We start from the raw sequence: 22,234 nt of genomic DNA on the forward strand, positions 1-22,234 counted from the left end.
GCGCTACAAATAACTTTAAATACTTATATTTTAAGTTTCAAGCAACATACTTTGCAGGAAAAAGACTAACTAGAAATGTTATACTTATATTGACAAGCTAAGTGATCTGCTGCTTTTCCGTGTGTAGGCTATTTGCATCAAAATGTACTTCATTATTCGGCTGAAAGTCAAACATTCAAACCAAATCTAGATCTAACCCAAACTACTTTGAATATTTTGAAGAGATAAGTGTCCCCTTTACGCACTGCTATCAATGCGAGGGGTGTGGTTAAGTGTCAGTCAGTGCGCGTCAGGTATCCGTCCTGCGCTATATAACCATGTGAACTGAGAGCAGAGCAGCAACACAAGGGCACGAGACCACATCAGGAGACATCTGTCAAAGAAGTAAGTTACTTTTTTTGTTACTTTGATGCATGTTGAATTTTTAACCTAGACACATTTTTGCTTGATTTTAAGCCAAAATCGATGCCAATTTAACCACAGGGATACTTTTCATTTGCATTTAGTGCGTTTTATTTGAAATGTAACAAAACTTAAAATATCACAACATTTTTAATTTTTTTTTTTTGGCTTTACCAAAAGTGCAAATTTATTCTTTTTTTTTTTTTTTTAAGGAAAGCAAACCTTGATGTCTGTCCTTCCTCAGATGGCCAACCTGCTGAGATCGTGGATGATGCTCGCAGCGCTCGTCGTCTGCCTGCTGGTGTGTTTGAGCAGCTTTGCGGACGCCTATCCTCCCAAACCGGAGAGCCCGGGGAGCAACGCCTCACCGGAGGAGTGGGCCAAATACCACGCAGCTGTCAGGCATTATGTCAACCTCATCACCAGGCAGAGGTGGGTCAGGTTTACCAAACTACATTTACTTATTTACTTTTTAAAACAACTCCTTTTGTTCCCCTGTTTGCCATTTAACAAGACAGTGCAGGAATTTCCAGGAAATTACAGAATGCATGTCTACTATTATCAGAGCATCAGAGCAGGGGTCTAGGTTTTGTTTTAACAATGAGGGGGGCACATATTGAGGGAGGTCTGGGGGTCCCACCCCATGAGAATTTGAGCGTCAAACACTTAACCCTTTGAAACTTGAAGAACACTGGCTTGATTTCTTTTTCAAAAACATGTAAAGAAGGCATGCGCAACAAGTAACAACCCAAAAAATAGCAAGAAATTAGTAAAAAGTTACAAAAAATACCCGGAAATTAAGAAAAGAAAAGAAAAAATGTAAGTAGTGGAAATAAAAACAAAGAAATGGCATGGAAAAAAGTGCTAAAAATCTAATATATGTCTCTCTATATATAATATATAATCTCACATCATATCTCATATTCTGTGTACCAAAATATTGTGATATTTAATTGTCTTCATATTATCCAGCCCTAACATAAAATATAAAAATATAATGCAGTAAGACTCTCAAGTGCTCTGTATTGCTTTCAAATTTCTATTCCCCCATAGATCAACTTTTTATATTTAGGCATACTTTTATCTCTGCTGCACCAACAGACATGCAAGCAAACTTAAGCATCCTCCTTTGTGACTTTTGTTTAGGGCCTAACCTCTTTAAATGTACACATGACACCTATTCATGTCAATGATACATGAATTCATTTAAATTCATTTACAACCCTTTAGACTTTGATAGGTCATATGTGTTTCAGCAAGATTTTCCCTCCCTGTTTTCCCTGTTCAAAACTTTCTGCACATTCAAATATATCCCGCATACCTATGTTCTCTGAGATTTTGAGAGTTAAGTTGTAATATTACCAGAATTAAGACATATTTTAATATGAAGCACAGTCCCTATAGTCCGCCATGTCTTACATTGTTGCTCTATTAATATGCTGATATTATATATAGTTGAAGCAGCTCTTGCTGTTCGTCTGTGGTGGAAAACAAATGCACTTGTTCTAAATACTGAGGGGGAAGTGTCCTCTGCAAACCTCCTGAAATGTGTGCCTATGCATCAGAGTTTATTTAACACTGTTGGTAAAGTTTAGAGCAGGTTTGAATATGAGTAACTCTAATCAACACACACATCACCTGGGAAAACTGAAAAAGAAGGACTAATAAATGCTGAAAAACTTAGAATGATTTGGTATCTTTTCGTCCTGTGGCTGGGTCACACAGGTAGTCCACCTCCCTTGATGGGAGAGATTAAGTCTCTGGCTCAAGGACAGACTTGCAAGGGTATAGCCACATGGGGAGCCAAGCCCCCATGCTGTGTCGTGACTTCACTCACATTAGGCCTGTTTTTCAGCCTGAATCAAGACTTTTCAGATGCGGTTTCAGCAGCCGGTAGCAACCCCTGAACTGGCAAGCTGAGGAGGACTCTTGGATCATTATATTTATGTTACAATGCATTGCTGTGCTTGTTATAAGAAATAATGAGCCCGTAGACAGAAGGCTGGTTTTCTTCAGACGAGTCTATAAAGTTCAGACCATATAGAAGCCTGTAATTGCTCCGTTGTGACCCCAAATCTTGTAATAGGCATCCTCTTCATTTTCTTTTGTTTCTCACCAGGCAAAAATCAAGACTAGATCTTGACACAATATGTCATACTTAATGGTAGAAAGCTCACATTTTCACTGTTTTCACTTATCTTATCTATCATATCAAAAATATGGCAAAGATAATATTATTGATCACAGTTTTGATCAGATAACAAGTTACCAAATACCCTGCTGTCTTGGTAAAAGCATGTATGAATAACGAGAAATTGTTTCTGTTTCGGTTGGGGAAAATTTTGGGATGTACAGTTTTCCAGTGATGGAAGCTGAGTATAATTAAAGAGGCTGGATCTTTCAGTGTAGCCCCTCATGCCTCAAACAAAGGCAGCTTTACTCTTGATGGCACTGATTTTAGTAAAGAGACGTCAAAAGACAAAGTCGAGGCAGCTTGTTGTGTTTGCCTCACCGGATGCTGAGCTGTGGACTCGAAAATTCTCACTTTCTCTCTGATAATTGCTCGGCTGATTTGTGATTGGGCTGTAGAGACCGAGTACTGCAGATAAAAACTCAACAGGGTGTGTGCAGCTAACTTGTTCACAGTTTGATGGTTCTTGAAAAAAAAGGAAAAAAAGGAGTCCAATAGTTGACATTCCTAGCTAGGATGATGGGGTCACACCATCAGAGCACCCAGTGAAATTCTCACAGAGTGGCTGACTGGTGAAAAGCAGAGAGGGGTCTCACATGAATAAGAATGTCCAAATCATGTTAGGCTGGAGTCATTACATGCTGGTGTTTGATTCCTCTCCAGGTATGGAAAGAGGTCGACCCCCGAGCAGGCGATGGCGTGGTTGCTGTTTGGGGCTGATTCGAGCCAAGACACTGAACCACGGTGAGAAAAACATGATCAGAATACAATCAGATTGGGCTTTTAAAGGCTGATACTGATACTAATGAAGCAAAGAACACTTTGCTATTGTGATACATGCTGTCCACACTTACTCTTCATGGAGTAAAAAAACATTTTTAACCCCCTTTTGTATAGAATATATAAAACACAGCCCTGCCAATATTGGTCCGATATATTATCAGATTGTTTTATTGCTCTCAGCGTCATTGCAGAATGATTACATTGATGTTTATGTTACTTTTTTTGAGCTCCTTGTTAATATTTCACTTTTCAAGTGAATATTGATTAGCATTTTATCTCAGTGTGGATTTACACGTCACTGGTCATGTCATCGCCATAATTTTACAATTGTATGTATGCACACATGAGCTGTATCCACCACCTCAGGTGTAGGTGTACAATCAGAAATTTGTGTACCAATTTGTGTCTCTTCTGCTTTAATTTATGTTGAAAATGTCTTTAATTTCATCAAAATGCTACTGCTTCTTTTGAATTTTTTTAAAGTAATTTTGTAATGGTCACTTTGTTTGAACAAATATTCACCATTTTGTGCCTTTTTTGAATCAGTTTATGGTGGAAATGTTTCTAATTTCATCAAAATAAAAGTCCTCTACTACTTTCATGTTTTCATTAAGGGGATGTGCCCCCTGCATCCCCTCGCAATCTACGGCAGTGCACATCAGAATGCAGCAAATGTAAATTTCAGTTAATTAACCTGCTTTTTCTCTTCTCTTACAGCTCAGACTACAGTGATCAGTGGTAAATGAGCCCACTGTTAACCCTTACCCACATTTCCCCCTATCCTTTGATCTACCAACAATCAAAAAAACAGTCATTCGTCAACCTGCACTGGACTTTGTGACTCTCCATATGTAATTATTTATTGTGCATGCAAAGATCTCTCTCTCTTTCTCTCTCTCAGTTTGTCTTCCTCTCAGTATCTGTTTGTTCTTTGGCCAAAAATGTAAATAATTTGTATCAAAATCAATCACTTTACAATAAAGAACTGAATGGAATAAAAGTATTAGATAGACATAAAAATGCTTTGGTATTTTTATTTATTTTGAGATAAAACCAACTGGACTTAGAGGTGGAGAGACACAGTTCCACAAATATATCAGATGAGGCAATAACCCTGTAAAATAAGGCGGGACCTAAAACACAATTTATTATCATATGGGAAAAGAAAAATGAAAAGGAGCTATGTTAATTTGGTTTCCTGTATTAGGTCTAACAGTCGTCTGGGGGAGCTCTCTTCTTTCTCTTTTACTCTTTGTATTTGCACTTTATATTTTTTATTGCTTTGTTTTACTTTTACTTTTTATGTGTATATTAAAGTCTTAAGCGTACACAAACATATATACTTATGTCTTACCATATATTACTCTGTGTATTCTATAATTTTTTTTTATGTTTTTGTACAATTTTAAAATTATGATAACACTTGAAGAATTTAAACCTGTACTGTATCTCCTGTCATTATCTATCTTTAATTATGTGTAGTCTTGATTTGGGTGAGTACAGTAGTCATTTACATTTAAAAGGGTTGTAGATACAATTTGAGTTAATTTTAGCGTGCCATAGCCAACATTAGTCATATAAAATGTAATTTCTTGAAAATTGTGGCTAGTGAAAATGCAGAATGGCTAGTACCTTTGGAAAACCACCAGCCACAGTGGCTGGTGAGCAAAAAAGTGAATGTCAAGACCTATTTATTTATCATTATATATAGATTATCTTTTTTTTTTTTTTTAAATCATCATTACATGGGCTATTTAATTAGTAAGATACATAAAACGATATGATTACTAAAATAACTAAAAAGAACAGCTGTCGTTACTCTCACTGCCACTAGATGTCACTGCATCAACAGGAAACGCATATTAGCAAGTTAATCTCACTGCTGCTCCTCTATGGGTTCATATCGACGGCAGCGGACAGGCTTCAACTTCACACAGGGGTATCACAGCATTAAACGCATCTGTCGCCTCAAAACCTTCAAGGACCTCTTTGGAGAAACAGGATAACAGAGCAGCCAATTCGGCTTTTAATCAATGGAGCTATCTGTAAGAGCACGCGAGCCGTTTTAGGTTAAAGATAGCAGTTTGTGTGGGCTGCCGTCGGCTTCGGTGTTGTGAAAGTGACTGCATAGATTAAACAAGACCTGCCGTGCTTCAACAACTGCGAGTGGAGATATCTCAAACCTCCTGCTACATCTCACACAGAAGAGGCATCCGGATAAAGGTGGCCGGGCAGGTGAGTACTTCAACCTTTCTAGCTGTTTTTCACCGAGTAAAACGTGGAGTTGTTGCTTTGCGCTAACGCTGTTTGCCACCTTCGCCACTCGCCAGGTGGACACGCAGTCATAACGTGTCTAATTGCCCTCATCAGTTACGTTAAAAACACCCATTGTCTAACCTCGTGTGGCGTTTTCTTCCTGTGACAATGTCAAACGCACATTTGGCACGAGGACGCTACACATCATCTCCCACCACTGGCTCGCGCGCCCTGTATTTGCCTCACATGCAAATTTTGTGAAGCTAGCTTAATTGGCTTTAGGCTATTTTCACCTGCACAGCGTCCACAGGTGAAGCCAACACCTTTGTCTGCTTTACTCATAAACAATGTGTACTTAATCTGAATGTTGGAAATCAATTCAAAGTTATAATGTTAATGTTAATAATGTTGATAAGAACGACTCGATTTTTACATTTTGTACCTGTTTATTGCCTTTTGCGCATGCCCACACATTCTGGGGCGTGCACAGATGTTTGAGCGCGTGTGGACCAATAATAGGACAGGTGCTGATGGGAGTCTTAGGTGCAGAGTGGATTAAATGCTAGCAAGAGAGATCAACCTTTCTCTCTTCATAATTAAGCTTATGTGTTTGGACAAGTATTTGCTACTAATAAATACACATTTTTTGTCCTGAAAATGAGATTCAGTTTGGCAATTAATTAGTGGCTTCTTAAGAAGGCTTGTTCCAAGTAAATGTTTTGTTCCTTACAATTAATGTAAAGCTGTATGTTTGTCTCCTTAATTAAAATGATGGCTATAGCTTATTTAAAGAATAATAAATCACCTTTCATGTATAGACACATAACCACTTTAAAACAGAATTGTTAATTGTACCATTATTAGTCTATACACATCAGACAGTTAGTTGAAATAATTGTAAAACAAGAAACTAAAGTATGACAGAATGCAACTCCTTAGCTCTACATATTGACATGTTTTTTTAACACACAGACCAAATCATAATGTTTATTTATGACAACTTATGGGTAGAAAATCCTCGCGTCAACCACGTGAAATCAAATGGCGCTGAGCAGAACCTGCCTCAATTAGTACTTTTTTAACCGACGTTAAATTAAAATAAAATAAAAGCAATTAGTTTAAGTGTTAAGAATATTGCAAACAAATATATGTCAGTAATCAGAAAACAAACCTACCTTTAATCCCTTGCAAGGTTTACATTAAATTTATGTTTCAGCATGACCCAGAGGGGATTCCTGACGTCACTGTTACTTAGATAATGGTTAAAATGATTTCCAAATTTCTTTCGAGGGACCCACTTTGCTCCTTAATACATGTTATTTTTCCAGTTCCATACACTGGGGCATTTGTCTTACCCAGCCACCAGTGTTATCTCCTTTAATTGTCTTAAGGTGAGACTTTTTTTTACATCGACAGATCTGACAATTTGTGCCAACAACAACGACATTCATACACTGGTGGCCGAGGCTACCGTGCAAGGTGCCACTATACGATATGTTGGCTGGAGGAGCCAGGTATCGGACAGCCAACCTTCCAGCTGGTGGACAATCTGCTGTACCTACTGAGCCACTGCCACCCCCAAATAGTAAAATAACAAAATTGATAGCCAATAACCAAATAACCTTTGGCTTTGTGATGATATTAATATAACAGCATTTTCATCAGTTTATTTAATGGTCTGTCTTTGATGTAAACATGGTCTAAGTTACTTAAACAAGTATCACTGTCGCTTGTCAGTTTTGTTCAGACGTCTGTGATTTTGTCTCTTCTGTCTCATGCTGTACTGTAACACTGTGAGAACATTTTATTACCACAGCATATTAAAATGACCTCTGCCAGCAAGAAATCAGTTATTGTCAGTGGTAATAGAGATCCATTTGACTCAGGCAGCAGATAAATATCACACAGTGTGAAGTTCAGCTGTGCTGTTCTGCTGAAGCATCCTGAAAGGGAGGATTGGAGGGCCAATACAGTAACATGGCTTCAGTTTACATGTAAATCTATTGAATAACTTAAAGCATTAGATTAGAACCAAGCCGCTTTAAGGCTTAATATTTGAGGCCACCTTTGTGTTATTGGGAGTATATTTATTTTGTCAGTCCAGTAAAATCGACTCTAGCTAGGTTGTGTGTCAAAGACTGCGTTCCTTCTGTACGTATTCTATCTGTCAGACAAAAATATATCAGTGGGAGCTTTTTTTTTTACACAAAGGTACTGATATAGTCCAGATAGTGATAATGTTGTTTCAGGGCAGTCTTTTGAAATCAAAGCTCTTATCACGATAAGCATTTAGTACAGTTTCCTAAATCTCCATCATTTATAGTCACTTACGACAAAATGAAAATCCCACTGCTGGATTTTCATATCAAACCGCAGTCAGATAGGTCTCATTTCAAAGAGCTTTTGACTGGGATTAAAGAAACTTCAGCCTTCTTATCAGTTTCTGTTTTGGAAGTAGGAGGTTTACCATAAATTTGCCTCGCTTTTGACAGCTTTAGGGGGGATTGGCTACACTATGAGCAGGTCTGGTTCTACCTCAACAGAAACATCGTTTAAGCACTTCTGTTACGATTTAAGAACTCTGCTTGAAGTTGGACACTTTAAACTTTGAAAAATGTGTCCTTCACTCCAAATTCTTTCAGGGAGATTTAAATACATTTTGCATGAGGCATTAAATTGGATCAAAATACAACAAAAATGACAGCACGGTGATGTAGACAATGTAAACATGACATGCCTGAACGTCGGAGTATGCGTATTTGACATTGAATTAACGCAAACCCTTCATTGGTCATGCCTTCAGAAACATTCAGAGGTATACCTGTGTGACCCCAATCCTTGCCGTCTTTAGAAGAAGTCCTGGTTATTTGAAGTCACACACTAAACGCATTAAAAAATAATACCGTCAGTGGTGCCTATCTGTGACACTGCAATTTTTCTGCTTTGGCAGACTGAGTGATTAATTACTGCATCAAACCCAAATTCTAATCAACTATAGCTGGCAGAGAGAAAGACTGTAGAAATAAGACCCGTCTACACTCTGCTCCACAGGGAGATTAATCTGCAGCATCTCGCATAGCCTCAGCGTTTTTTCCCCAACCTCTGTGGTGTCATTCATAAAAATAATCTGCTCATTTACTGTCACACCTGCCACCCTTTACCCCTCGGCACATATCTCTGTTTATAGAGGCTGTAGCATTAAAGTGACAGGTGATTCATTGTTTGGGGGGGCATATGGCCAGAATTACGGTATACATCACGATACAGTAATTGTTCTATAAATTTAATCATTATTCAGTTTTCTTTTTATGAAAAGAGCTGACAGGCTTTAGTGTATGTGTTAATGGTATCCCTGGTTTTCTGGTTGTAAAGTGATTTAACTCTAGTTTTGGATACAGTTGCTTCTGTTATTTTACTAATTAAATCCACTACAGACCCAGTCAGGGTCAAAATTTGTCCCTGGCATTTTGCCTCTGGACCAGCCCCATTGCTACTCCCTTGATTTACAGTGCAGATACACTCAATTAAAACCTAATAAGAGATAAGCTTCAGCCACCTGAGTGGTACAGCGTTTGCACTGGCACCACAGCTGCTAACTGGCTAGCTCCGTCAGCTGTACATAACATACATAAGATGAGCATTATCACCTGCCGAGAAGTTATGTTGCTTCTCGCATCTGGTCTGTAGCGTTACTTCGTTGGTATCAGCCTACTGCTCAATCACTTTTGTCTTTTTGTCTTGACCTTTTCTGCTCAATTTTTTCATTTTTTAGCTCTTTTATCCTTCTCATTTGTTCTTCCACTCCACCTAACTCAGCTCAGTCTGTCTTGATTTTTATTTATTTCCTGCTTGACCTCCCCTGCTTAGAGAGGTTCCTCTTGAGGAGCGGGGGGAGTAGAAAACAGGCTATTGACAATTTTGGGACAATGTAACCCCTAAATCCAGTGGGCTATTCCAACATAAAGTGGGACACAGCTGGCCTGTCTTTCTTTTTTCTCTTTTGTTCCTACAGTTTTTTTTCTAATGCTGGCGGTGGCTACAAGATCTGGCATTTGCCAGAACCACCCGATGGCTAGTCTGAGCCGGGTCTTAGTGAATTCATTAATTTAATTGGTGTCATCAACAGTGGTTTCCTTTAATGTGCTCCAGAGTCTGATTGGCTTCATGTTTTGCATCACTGTAGGGATGCATCCTAGCTTGTTTACTCATCTTGTGGCCAACAAGATGCCGGCTTAGTCCGACTCCCGAACACACGCAGCATCACTCTGCAGCCACCTCTGAACGGCACATAGCAATCCTCCCCTTCTCTCGCCACAGTCCCCTGCTTTCTCACATTGGAGAGTCAACTCAGGATTTAGTCAAGTCCCAGTGAAACAAAGGATATTTTTGTTTTTGATATCCCACTGGAAACTAGTGCAGCACTGAGGATGCCAAGTATATTATCCAACACCTGTACAATGGCCAGCAGGACGCTAGTTTGACTAGTTCCCATTGTCTCCAACTTTGCCTTGATGTTTAGGGAAAGGTTTTAGGGATGTCTTTCTGGTCACTCCACCACTTTTTGAAATATCACGACAGCTGCCATGACTGAGTTTTTAATCCTTAGTGGGGCAACAAAAATTGTGAGATTCCTGTGTCTATTTCGCTCATTCAGCTACAGTGCCAGTTTTACCAGAGGTTTATGTCCACATGCATAAAAGCCAACTCGACTGTGCAGCTTACCTGTCCACAGAGTGAGAGTGCCTGCTGCACACCGCTTTCTCTATCTCTCATGCACACATGAGAGCACTGACTTTAAAGAGATAGTTCAGCCCAACATCAAAAATACATATTTTTACCTGTAGCGCTATTTATTAATTTAAATAGTTTTGGTTTGAGTTGCCAAGTGATGTCAACCGTAGAGAGTATGTCTTCTCTTGTATTAAATGGAACTAGATGGCACTCTGCCTGTGGTGCTCAAAGCATTAAAGAAAAACATTCGAAAAACACCGCAGTGATGCTGTTGGCGGATGTAGTGGGGTAGAAAGAAAATAGTTCCTTCATGAAATTGCTTACAAGGTCTGTGCACTATCTTGAGTAACCAGGTCGTGATTCTGCAGAAAGACATTGCTGTGGAGTTTTTTTTAAATGCATTTGTGGTGCTTTGAGCGCTATGACAGACAGTCAGACATCTGATTTCATACATATCAGCCTTCAACATCATCTAATCTTCTTCATATTTATTTTTAGGCTCTTTGTTGTAAATCAGGGTGGGGTAAAAATATAACAGCACTCAAGCCCTTCAGCAGCTACAAAGCTTGAGTCTGTTCACGATTCACAAATGCTATGGCTGTAAATCCAGCTCTTCATTCGACATCTTAGTTGTATTTGCCATAAATGTTTCTTTTGAGATCTTGCGGGGAAGGTCCCACTTTTTGACTAAATTGAAATAAAAGATTCAGCTCCCCTCCCCACCCCAGTCATTTTTTGCACTCTCCCTTAATAAATAGTCAAATAAATAGGCAAGCCAATGTGTCAGTGTTGGCCTGAAATTGGGGATTTGCTTTGTTTTATTCGGTCTTTAACCAGAGTTCCTCTCGAGAGGTTTGAGTGACATTGAAACAAGTGACATTCATTTTGCCTTTTTTCATCATGGCTGCTTCCTCAGAAAGAAAAAGACAAGAGGAGTGGGGACCTTTTAATGAAATGCAGGCAGGGAGGCAGGGTGGTGATTGTGAATGCTCCCCCCGGGTGGCTCTCAGCACTTTGTCTGAATCCTTTAGCCTCTCAGTGGTATCTCAGTGGTATGTACATGACATTTGATTCTAATTACACTAATTACAATCTGTATCAGCTGAGGGAAAAGCGAGACCCACGGCACTAAGTTGATCAAGTTTTTAAAAAAAATCAGATGCCTGGCATCAAGTGATACCTATTGATGCTTATCGTTTTTAAAAAAGACAATTGGTTGTTCTTTAATGATGCAGCATACAGAAACTAGATAATGAACTTGACTCGTACTGTTTGAGAATCTCTGCTCATGCGGCTGAGGTGGCCAGTGAGTTCCAAATCCGTTAGAAAAGTTTAATTGTAACTTTAAGCTCGGTCTGTACCCTGGAAATATACACGAGGTGTTCTTCTCCATGCCGTTTTCTTGCTGCCAAGTAGCAGCACACTGAGTGCATTAATATGCATGCTGGGAGTATGAAACACCTTTTATTTTTGAAATCACTCAACCGTGCAGCGCATGGCTTTAAAGTGCACTTGAATTTATCCTCTCCTTCAAAAGACCTCCACACTTTGTTTTCATTTGTACAAGCATTTTTAGTGACTTGGGTGTTGATATGAGCCCCTGAAGGTAGGATTGAATGAATTGCTTTAATACTATCATTTGGGAAATGGTTTAGTTTAGAATTTAGTCTGACAACAGAGAAGCATAAACACACCGGTGTTTTCTTCAAGATACTTGAGGGCAGACTCTCAAAAGAAGCCCTTGTGGTAGTTTTCATGAAACCTTTTAAGTGACAGTACCCAATTTTTTTATAAGAATAATACAAACTCTGATAGGATTGTCTAACTGTGGAAACAACATCTTTACAGCAAGTTTTTGAAATGTTACTTTTCATTGTTTTTAGTGGCAAAATTACTTCAATTTGTATTGATGTTGGAAACAAAGGTTTGAGAGGCAAATTATTTCTAAATTTAAACCGGGTTTTGCGGACCTTCCTCTAGGCGACACAGACTTTGAAGAGAGCATTAGAGTGGGAGAAAATGTAAAGGCAAAAGCCGCCTGGGCCAAAGTGAGAGAAAAAAGCAGACAAAATTAGCTAATTTCACATAATGTATTCTTTTGTCTATCTTCTTATCTTAGCTCTTGTTTGTAATAAATATTGGCCTAATAATATATAAATTGTTAGATTTAATACCTAACTTTGGGGGGTTGTGTCTTGGCTTTCAAATGTTGTAGATCCAACGCTGATCTCAACACATACGATTACATACCATCAGGGGTAAGCGAGGAATTTTTTTCTTTTGTGGTTTGGGTGAACTGACCTCTTAAGTGTAAATTTTTGTATTTAGTCTATGTGAAACAGTTGATGTCCTGGGATGCAAGATAATTTTTTTCTTTTTACAATTAGCAGAAAAAAAAGAAATTTAGATTAAAATGATTTTTCTGTCCATTTCCTCTTCCTTTTTTTTACGTTCTGGCCAGTATTTCCAGAGCTGTAGAAACAGTTTACTGCTGTTCTCAGTCCACTGGTTTGAAAGTGTTGTTAAAGCCATAGTTTTGGCTGGAGAGCACTGTCAAAATTGATTTCCTGCTTGTTGTGTAAATGCTAAACTTCTTTTTTTCAACAGGGACCCTGATATAAAATCATTTCCTCAAAAAAAAGAGCAATTCTGTATTGAAGTGTAGCTCAAACCTATTAAAAGACCCAATTTTAGCTCCAGCCTATTATTATTTTACGCATTTTCCCTTGTTGCCATGGCAAAGCGCCGGGGAAAAAGGCAAAGAGCTGCTCTCGGTTGTCTTGGATACGACAGTTTTCCCTTGTAAAGTAATGAGAGGAGCTGAACCTGTGGGAGCACAGGGTTATTTTTAGGCCTGACGCCAGCCTGCATGTGTGGATTAAGACTTGTTTGGTTGCTGGTAAGTGTGCGTGCATGCATGTGTGCGTGTGTGTGTGTGTGTGCGTGTGCGTGTGCGTGTGTGTGTGTGCGTGTGTGTGTGTGTGTGTGTGTGTGTGTGTGTGTGAGAGAGAGAGTGAGCATGTTTACAAGCTTTAATGCAGCCACTCTGTGGGAACCGCTGAAGGCGTTTTACACTTGGCATACAAACACCTGGGCCACCACTTGTGTCATTGCTCCAGATCAAAATGTGCTGGAAGATGCAATTTGAAGAAATTGCATCTTCAGGTGCAGGCTTGAAAGAAATAGACGCTTCCCTCAACCACTATTGGGTGTCCTCGCTCATACAAAAAAATGTGTGATCAAATAATTTACAGCAGTACATTGGTTTCATGTGAGAGTGGAGGCTTGCAGACCTTGCAGACAAAACCCTTCAAGAGAGGAGGAAAAGCAATTTGAAGCAAATAAATAACAACCCTCAATGAAAAGAAGTATTAGAAAAGGACCATCAGTCTCATTTTGAGAAATATTCTAAAGCTGGCTGTATCACTTGCTCCCTCTACTTTAGGGATTTTCTTAAGACACCAAAGCCTTGACCTTTGCCCTCATTATGTAAGACTTGGGTAATGCAGGCATTTAAACCAAGTATTTTGCTGTGCTGGATAGGGTTATCAGTATAGAGCATTAAAAATGTCTAGAAATATAATTCTAAGATCTGTGTGCATGCACACAGTTCGCACACATGCACAAAAACACCCAGCTGGCCCCTTGTTTTAATAGACTGACAGTGTGGAGATGATAGCAGCTCTGCAAATATGATGTCATGGCAGCTGTGCTTTTGAGATGCTCTCTTCCTGCAATACAGTGTGGACGATGGAGATTTGTGTTAGCGTGTGTTGCTGTGTGTGTGAGTTGACTAATAGAGATGGTGGGGAAAATCACTCAGGGAGCAGAGACAGTTTAGATACACACAATATCACTGTAGGGACAGACTGACTCACAATTTGATCAACTGCAAGGTGCTTTCAACCTGCAGCTAGGATGAAAATACCCAGTTTGACCTCATTGAAGGATCACTTATGTGCACTGTTAAACTTCTACATTAGTCTTAATGGTATCATTATTGACACTTATTTAATCCTTGATTGCAGGGATTCATTACTGGTTGCCACTCTTTGGAGACATCCAGGCTTTTCTGCAAGAAAATGCCACCAATTACCAGGAAAATGTCACCACTGGAGATGACTGCACCATCATTAGATCTTGGCCAATTATTCCCCATCAGTAATGTAAAATAAGAATGAGGGAGGAAGGATGGTAGTCAGAGAGTCGGAGAACATCCTGCCCACCCTCAACTCTCCTTCCTCCCAGCCGCCCTCCCCAGTGTGTCAGCCCAGCTCTAGCACGGCCAAGCTCCGCTGCAATCGGCTTTGACTTCTTAGCGGCCGTGTGGTCTCTGCATACTTTTAACAAACTCTGTCATTTCGCAGTGCAAACAGGGGATGCCACGGGATAAGCCTGTGGGACTGGTATGTGGCATTAAGGACCTGATCCGCATTGATCAGAGTTTTGCAAAGGAGCTTGGTCCCTCAGCATTTAGGAATGTGATTCAGTGTCACAGCCACATACACGTACACACATCAGTGTTTCCAGTCCTGCCCTCCCTCCAATTGGATCGGTTTAAAAGAAGAGTGAAATGACACCATTTAACATAAAGATGAAGGGGGAAAAAAATGAACTATTATTAACCTCGAGAACATAATGAAGTCGCCTACACTAAACCAAAACTGATACACGCAGAGAAAGGCATTTAAAAATTGTGACAGCTTTCATCTATGAGTCATTTACACTGAGTTCAGGTCGTGCTATTCCAAATATGATATGACATGTCCGTGGGTTCGGAGAAATAGATTTATTACATAAGGCAAAGAGAGGGAGTTAAATATAGACCAAAAACCATGGGCAGGATCAAAACATATGGCAGAATAAACCAGGTTATTGCAAGGATTAATGGATGATGAATAATAGATTTATAGAAGGATACTCTTAGGCACTTTCTTCACGTATACAGATGGATATTTTCCTCCTCTGTTCGAAAAGAAAAAATGTCCACAGGACTGAAAAAAGAAAATAACTGAAAATAACTCTGTCCACGTTAGAGGGCAAAAAAAGACTTACTGGTATCAGCTGTCTACTACATTTGTCTCCCAAATTTCATTTGAGGGTGGACAAGAGGCCAAAATGTAAAGTAAATTACCCATTTAAAAAAATATCTGTAATTGTGTAGACAGGGCCACAGAATTTCATTAGAGTAATCAAGTCAGTCAAGGAATGAGGTATAATGATAGATCTCGCCTGCCATTACTCTGACAGATGAGATCTTGAAATGGATTAAGGCCTTTACTCACAGGGGGCACTTTTTCATGCGATATGTTTGCATGTTAGTATATTTTTTCAAACTGTTTTTGTTTTGAGTATTTTCACACAAGATGCAAATATTACTTAGTGAATGAGTTATGTAAAAAGTCACTCCATATATATATACACCAGCCTACAACAAGCCTATTTCTGCTGTAAAGTTAAGTATTTTAACATGGGTATTGACTCTGTTTTGGAGCCAGCCTCAAGTGGCCATTTAAAGAACTGCAGTTTTTGCCACTTCTGCATGGGCTTCACTTTTCAGCCCCAGAGGTTGCCTCTTAGTAAAGTTCTTTTTTTCATATGAAGATATGAAAAGCAATAATACAGGTGTCCTAGATAGCTTCCACAATTTCAGCCTCAATTCTTCCCCAGGCTCCCCTCATGTTGTTGGATCAATATTGGGGATTATAATTGAAACCTGCCCTTCTCCAGTGGGTACACATTTAGTAGTTTATAAGATGAATCTTTAACTGGTGCCCTGGGATGTGTTGGTACACATAAAAACTGCAGACCTGCATCTCTGAATAAATAGGGTTTGGGAATATTTTGATCTCTGCACAAAGAATCAAATTAACAAAATTACATCCCACTGAGCTTAAAGACATATTCAAATTTGTGCTTACTCACAATGAAAGGCTCAAAAAGAAAAGTGTGTCATAAAAGTGATTTGGTAATGAAAAATAACATCCAGCATGAACCTTTAGAAATGTTAGGTGCCCTGTAGTAAAAGGCATGTGATTCCATCTGAAGGAAGAAATATATTTAGCCATTTTCATAAATAAATAATGTTGAAAGCTGCACAGGATGTACAGCAGTCTTTTGTAGTGTTAAAGATAGCGCCCTCATATGGCCAATTAATGTAACTCCTTCAGTGCTGGAGCGCTGTGTGAAGATGCTTCATCACTCACAAATCTGATCAGTGATGATGATGAGGCTGAAATAGGATTTTCATTGTTGACACACATTCACACAGTGGTGACGTTACTGGGTTTTGGCCACCGCATCACTGGTTCCATCATGGTTAGCTATTGTCATGGCAACTGGGAATTAGCATCCTTGGATACCACTGTAGCTCCCTCATCAGCTGCTCTTTTCTTCCTCACCATTGTTCTTGTTTGATCTCTGACTCTCTCTCCCTGTCTCTGTCTCTGTCTCTTACACTCTCTCTCTGACCACCTGCCCTCCCCCAACCTCATGTTTCCACACATCTATAGCCTTCCTGCTTGATTATTCTCTCCTCCACACTCTTCTATTTTCTTCTGTCTGTCTTTTTGTCTCCTCGCCCTCATGACTATTGATTGCCTATTCTGTTCATGTTCTTCACACCGCCTCTTTAACTCTAATTGCTATTCACCGTGTGTATTTCACAAATTCCACCTCACCTGATAAGTCAGTTTCGAAACTGGACAACAGATGCTTCGTCTCCCAGTGCTCGGTCTCTGATGCTTGTTGCTTTTGCTTGCTGCCTGATGTTAAATGGATCAATTAGAATCAACAGAGATCCTCACAAAGCCAGTGTTAGCTGGCCTGCCCACCCACTCACCCGCTCAGTCAATCCCTCCCAACTGTTGCTTATAGTATTCCCCACGGACATGACAGCTAAAACTGTTTTGGTGTTACCAGAGCAACTGGCTATTCTATTTATAGCTGTTTAACAAAGTTAGACACCAGTTGTTGTGTGTGGGAGCTTGTTTGGACAAATAAAGAAGGAGCTGCGCAAATACGTAAGTCCACTGACTGTGAATGTGATTATGACAGAAAAGGATTTGTTTTCTTTGTCATGGATGGATTTAGACTTCCTGGGATCCCTGTGCCGGACGTGAAGGGCCTCAACACAATAACACAGTTTATCACAATGTGACAAGCTATAAAAACAAGCTATAAAATATGCAAAACTCTGACTCTGGTTCTGTGGGAAATAGTCCTATTAGACATCCGATCTTTATAAAACTATAGAGTTCCTTCCCTTGTTTGAACCTTAATTCTGCCTCAGTGGTCTGACAGCCAAGGGACTCTGCATTCATATTCACAATCAATACTTCATTAGTGTTTTCAATGCATCTCCCTTCTCTCTCTCTGCACTCTCTTTCATTTCAGTTGACCTAACAAGTTTTGCCGAGGATACTGGGAGGAACCAATTCTTAAAATGCCCGTGGCAACATCCAGCTCTGACTCCGGTAAGTGGCTTTGTCTCGCTATGGCGAGGGCATCTTTGTGTGTGTGTGTGTGTGTATATATGTGAGAGAGATATCGGGAGGGAGACAAGAGGGAGGAGATACTGAACGGTTTGTGGTTATTCCAGCACTCAGGACATGTATCTCATCTCCAGAGTTCTAATGCGACTTAATGAGCTGGCTAATGGAGCGCTAAAACTCCTCTCTTAGATCTATCATGCCTCGAAGGATTGTTGTATCCTTCACAGCCCTCTACTCCTGTATGAAAGTGTACATTGCATGCATGCACAAACTTGCATGCGCTTGTGTCTCTTTATTATGGACTGATGACTGATCAGTGATGACTAAAATAGTATGGCATCAAACCCAGAGGGTTAAGTGATTTGCAGTTGCTTTTTCGAAGTCTTCTGTAAGTCATAGTGGCTTTGGCAATTCAGATTTTAACTAGGTAGGCACTGTATCAGCACATTATAGGTATTGGCCTATATTGGCTTTAAATGAAATGATCTGCCAACATACTGATTTCTGCCGATATATTAATTGACAAAGTAAACATGTACAAAACACCAGGTAAACAGGTAACAAAACAACATATCTGAAAAATATACAACAATATGTAAAATATAAGTGACAAAAATTAAAGAGAGATAAACAGACTGAAATAAATGAGTGACAAAATGAAAATACATATAAAAATAATGATCACTGGGGCATACAGATAAGGAGGTATATTCAGTCAGAGGATTCAGGGAAGAAAGTTACATAATGTAACAAAAAGTGGATATATTAATTGGTATCGGTTATCGGCCAAATGAGTTGGCATATCAAATATCACCCAAAAATCCAATATCATGCGTCCCTTATTTGACCTTTTTTGAATTATGTGAAGGAATTTGAATTATTTGATGAAGCTGTCTGTTCTTTATGAAAATGATTAAAATATGATACTTTGACAGTTATTCTACTTTAAGACTCCTGTGAAAGATTCAATTCAAGGAAAGATGCTGAGAAGACATTAGGCCTCATTCACAAACAGTGCACACATCTATGATGAAACTGTGCATACAAACGTTTTACACGGAAACCCAGGGTTCATCAATATTTTCTGCATACGCATAAATGATGATGGCCCAGCTTTTGCAGAACATGTAACCATACTCCTAGATGCATAAAAACTACATTCCTACATATTGTTGTCTATCTAGACCAAGTAGGTTTAGATAGACAACAATATGTTATATTAGTACGTTAGTAATGCTTTGGCCAAATGTATCAGATAACTATGAAATGAATGCCTTTTTATGCTCATTAATTTTAAATTTTAACTCCAACATGACATAAGCAGAAATTTAATAATCAAGAAAGAAACAAATGTAGTTATAAACCTATTATCAGTCAAACAGTTGGGTGGAAATATATTTATTATTCATTTTTTAAGCAAGAAAAACTCACACGTCCTTTAACTTGTATTCTGAGCTCTGCAGCTTGAGATTTTACCCTCAGAAAGATTGAAATCAAACTTATGCAGTTGTGATGTTGATGTTTGTCTGTAATGTCAGCCGTAAATTAGCCTATAGTGGTCGTTCTCAAATTTTTTACAGTGTGTACCACCTCATATAATTTGAGGCTCTCCAAGAGCCACAACTATGACTTATGCTAAAATGCAGTAGCATAGGCCTACTCTATTTAGCTACGGACAGTTCATGCAGGAGGCAGGTTTGTTCCCAATCAGAATTTTTTTTTGTTGATGGTTGACTGCGGCGCTGTAAAAGAGAAACACAAGAACTTCCTAATAGTTCCTATTTGGAGCCACCTTTCACTTTACCTCCGCCTACGTCGCAGTTTAGCTCTTTTCTAATCATGGACGTGTATGGGCCGGCTACGTTCATGAATGTCACTCCCTGCCAGGCTGATATTGAAACAAATGTTAAATTTAAAACAAATTTTTACTTACATTTAAGGGATCTCATACTTGAAGTATTTTCATTTGCAATTTTGCAGTTTTTTGATACCATTACATAGAGACATTCCTCAACTTACCACTAGAGGGACCTTATGTACCACCAGTGGTACACGTACAATACTTTGGGAACCGGTGGCCCTTAGCAATCACAGTGTGAGACAACAGGTACGATAAGTGCAGCAGAGACCTGGACCAGCCTGACACACAGCACTGCTCTCTCCATGATATGCCTCTAGGCAAACTTGTTTCCTTAAATTGAGAAATGGGGTTGTGACATTGTGCTGATTGCGAATAGCAGGCGTGCGTCTGTCAACTTAGAATGACTCTGATTCACTAAAATATGCATTGTGATGAGAACAAAATTCACTGGTACACGTGTCATTAATCTGACAGTAAATTTTGCATGCAAGCTTATTTTGTGTGCAAAGTAAAAACATCTCTACGCACATATAAATGAATGATGAGTGCTGGAGACTAACAGAATACACTGCTCCAAATAGTGCACCCTGTCTTGCACTTGATCTCAGGCCATTTAAACAGTTTGATAAAAAATAGAGTATGTGACTATTTTTGACTAAAATAACAAAAATGTATTAAAACCCTGTGTAAAAATACAAGAACTACTGGAACGAGTCAGATTTGGCATCACAGTGATGGCCTCTTTTGTTGGCATCGTATCAAACTGAGTTTTTAGACGTATACCTTGGCACTGATATCAAAGTTGAAAATGTAGCTCTGTGACTGCAGTAGCTTTATGTTTCATATTAGTCTTTAAACTCGTACATAGGAATAGTTCAGTGCATTTCCGCTTTACTCAGTGCTGAGGGCACTTGATCCAGACACATAAAAGATTGAACAGCCACAGCCAGATGTCTGGGAAATTAGAAGTCTCAGTATATTGGTTAACAGAGGACCAAATCTAAAACTCGGTGCTTTACAGTATTTTATCGTGTGCTAATAAATTGCAGGAGTCAGCTGTCGGATCGAGGGAGAAAAGCAGTTCCACGGAGAGTTAAAATGTGTGTGGAGTTTCTTTTTTGTAATGGGCTGTCAGTCAGTCCTGATTTGTACAGCAGCCGACGGCTGAGTTTGGATGACTGGCATTTTTAGTAACACACAGTAAATTGTTTCTCCAAACCAGTTCATGTCTTTTTTTGAGTTTAAAAAGCAGCATTTTTCAGGAAGGCTATTTTTTGCACAGTCTCGGAGAAGGGTTAGAGAAGGGTCAGGTTTGATTTTAAACAATAAGATATCTTTCAGCTACTGTCAGCGAAGGAGCTCCATTTATAAGCATAAATTTCCCCTTTCGCTGCGTCTGCAAGGCTGGCTGTGTTTGTACCTGTGACTGTGTATCAGTAATGAAGGCTCATCACTCATATATATGTCAACTCCCCACGCACCACCTCCTTGACCAACCCTCCTCTCTACAAGCCAACCTTCTGCTCCTCTTTCCCCCAGTTAACCCCCACAGGGAAGCCTGGAGGGAAAGAATTGTCCTGCCTCCTTTTCTCCCTCCTCCCAGAGAAAGCATCATACTTCCCTCCCTCTTTCTTCCCCACTCCCCCACCTTTCTTTTCTTTGCTCATGCACACAACCCTCTCGCATCTCCTTTCATTCATGCGGAGGAGAAGACGCTCAGCCAGGCATAGCTTATACACATTCACGTCAAGTGCAGGTGGAGAGGGAGGAAAGAGCGAGGAGCTGTTTTGGCAGAAAGAGGAGAGAATCAGGGAGAGATAGGGAGAGAGGGAGGGAGATCTCTCAGTCTGCCTCAGATACAGTATTGGGTGTGTTGCTGTGAGTGTGTGCACTGTAGAGAGGTGTTGTTCACCATGGCTGGCAGCCTGTTTGGAAGGCTCTCCCTGGAGGAGGGGGACTCAGTCAACTCCCTGGAGGGCCTGGAAATCAAGCTGGGGGGAGAAGGTAAGAACACAGGTCCCTACCTGCTGGGTGTGTGAGGGATGCAGGAAGGTTTGTAAAACTGATGAGTTCTCTGGCTATGTGTTTTATCACAGATGATATACTGGGCAGAAACTGGGGGAAGCTGGAAATCACAATTTAAATGCAACCAACCAGGCGCAGAAATATGTACACACTGGCGTTTGAGGGTCTAGTTGGTGTTTGAAATTCGCATTGCACCTGCTCCTGATGTGCTGGTTCTAGCCTCCAGAGTGTGATGAAGATGAGCAGAGACAGATTAGGACCCAGGGCAGCATGTGATGCACAGGAATCTGAAGCAGCACACTACAAAGACAGGAAGGGAGCCGGCAAGGTGCAGTAAAAACATGTCATACTTTTCTTTCATGTACAGTGAGAAGCCGTATCGTAAACGGCGAGTGAGAGACAGAGGAACACACTTTGAGAGTAAGTAAGTAAAGAAAGCAAACGGAAAGTCTTTAAAGCAAATATGGATTTGTTGTATTTGTTGTTGCTCAC

At 39.7% G+C, this 22,234-nt stretch overlaps 2 protein-coding genes across 6 annotated transcripts in view; both read left to right on the top strand.

The window, feature by feature from the left end:
* Window positions 1–324: 324 nt before the first annotated feature.
* Window positions 325–4,396, top strand: pyyb (peptide YYb). Of its 2 annotated transcripts, none has more exons than XM_042507699.2 (4): window positions 325–384; window positions 647–834; window positions 3,257–3,337; window positions 4,094–4,396. In XM_042507699.2, exons 2-4 carry the CDS (start codon window positions 647–649, stop codon window positions 4,116–4,118), a joined length of 294 nt encoding a protein of 97 aa, XP_042363633.1. In that variant the 5' UTR covers window positions 325–384; the 3' UTR covers window positions 4,119–4,396. The 2 variants fall into 2 exon arrangements, with proteins under 2 accessions (XP_042363633.1, XP_087925979.1); XM_088069853.1 differs by having other exon boundaries at window positions 347–384; window positions 615–834.
* An 850-nt stretch (window positions 4,397–5,246) lies between these two features.
* Window positions 5,247–22,234, top strand: part of mpp2b (MAGUK p55 scaffold protein 2b) — a 58,380-nt gene continuing 41,392 nt past the window's right edge. For 2 of the 4 annotated variants that reach the window (XM_042507694.2, XM_042507695.2), the window contains exon 1: window positions 21,442–21,721. In XM_042507694.2, coding sequence (XP_042363628.1) covers window positions 21,631–21,721 — 91 coding nt within the window. In that variant the 5' untranslated portion in view covers window positions 21,442–21,630. Of the gene's footprint in view, window positions 5,612–17,758; window positions 17,839–21,441; window positions 21,722–22,234 lie in introns of those variants that run through there. The other 2 variants (XM_042507697.2, XM_042507693.2) reach the window with 2 other exon arrangements.

Source organism: Plectropomus leopardus, chromosome 19, assembly GCF_026936395.1.
Source record: "Plectropomus leopardus strain MGB_pleo_1.0 chromosome 19, ASM2693639v1, whole genome shotgun sequence".
NCBI lineage: Eukaryota > Metazoa > Chordata > Actinopteri > Perciformes > Serranidae > Plectropomus > Plectropomus leopardus.

Coding starts and splice junctions, on each gene's coding strand:
- pyyb (XM_088069853.1), top strand. CDS start 629: ATGTCTGTCCTTCCTCAGATGGCCAACCTGCTGAGATCGTGGATGATG. Junction 835..3,256: donor AACCTCATCACCAGGCAGAG/GTGGGTCAGGTT, acceptor ATTCCTCTCCAG/GTATGGAAAGAGGTCGACCC. Junction 3,338..4,093: donor AGCCAAGACACTGAACCACG/GTGAGAAAAACA, acceptor CTTCTCTTACAG/CTCAGACTACAGTGATCAGT.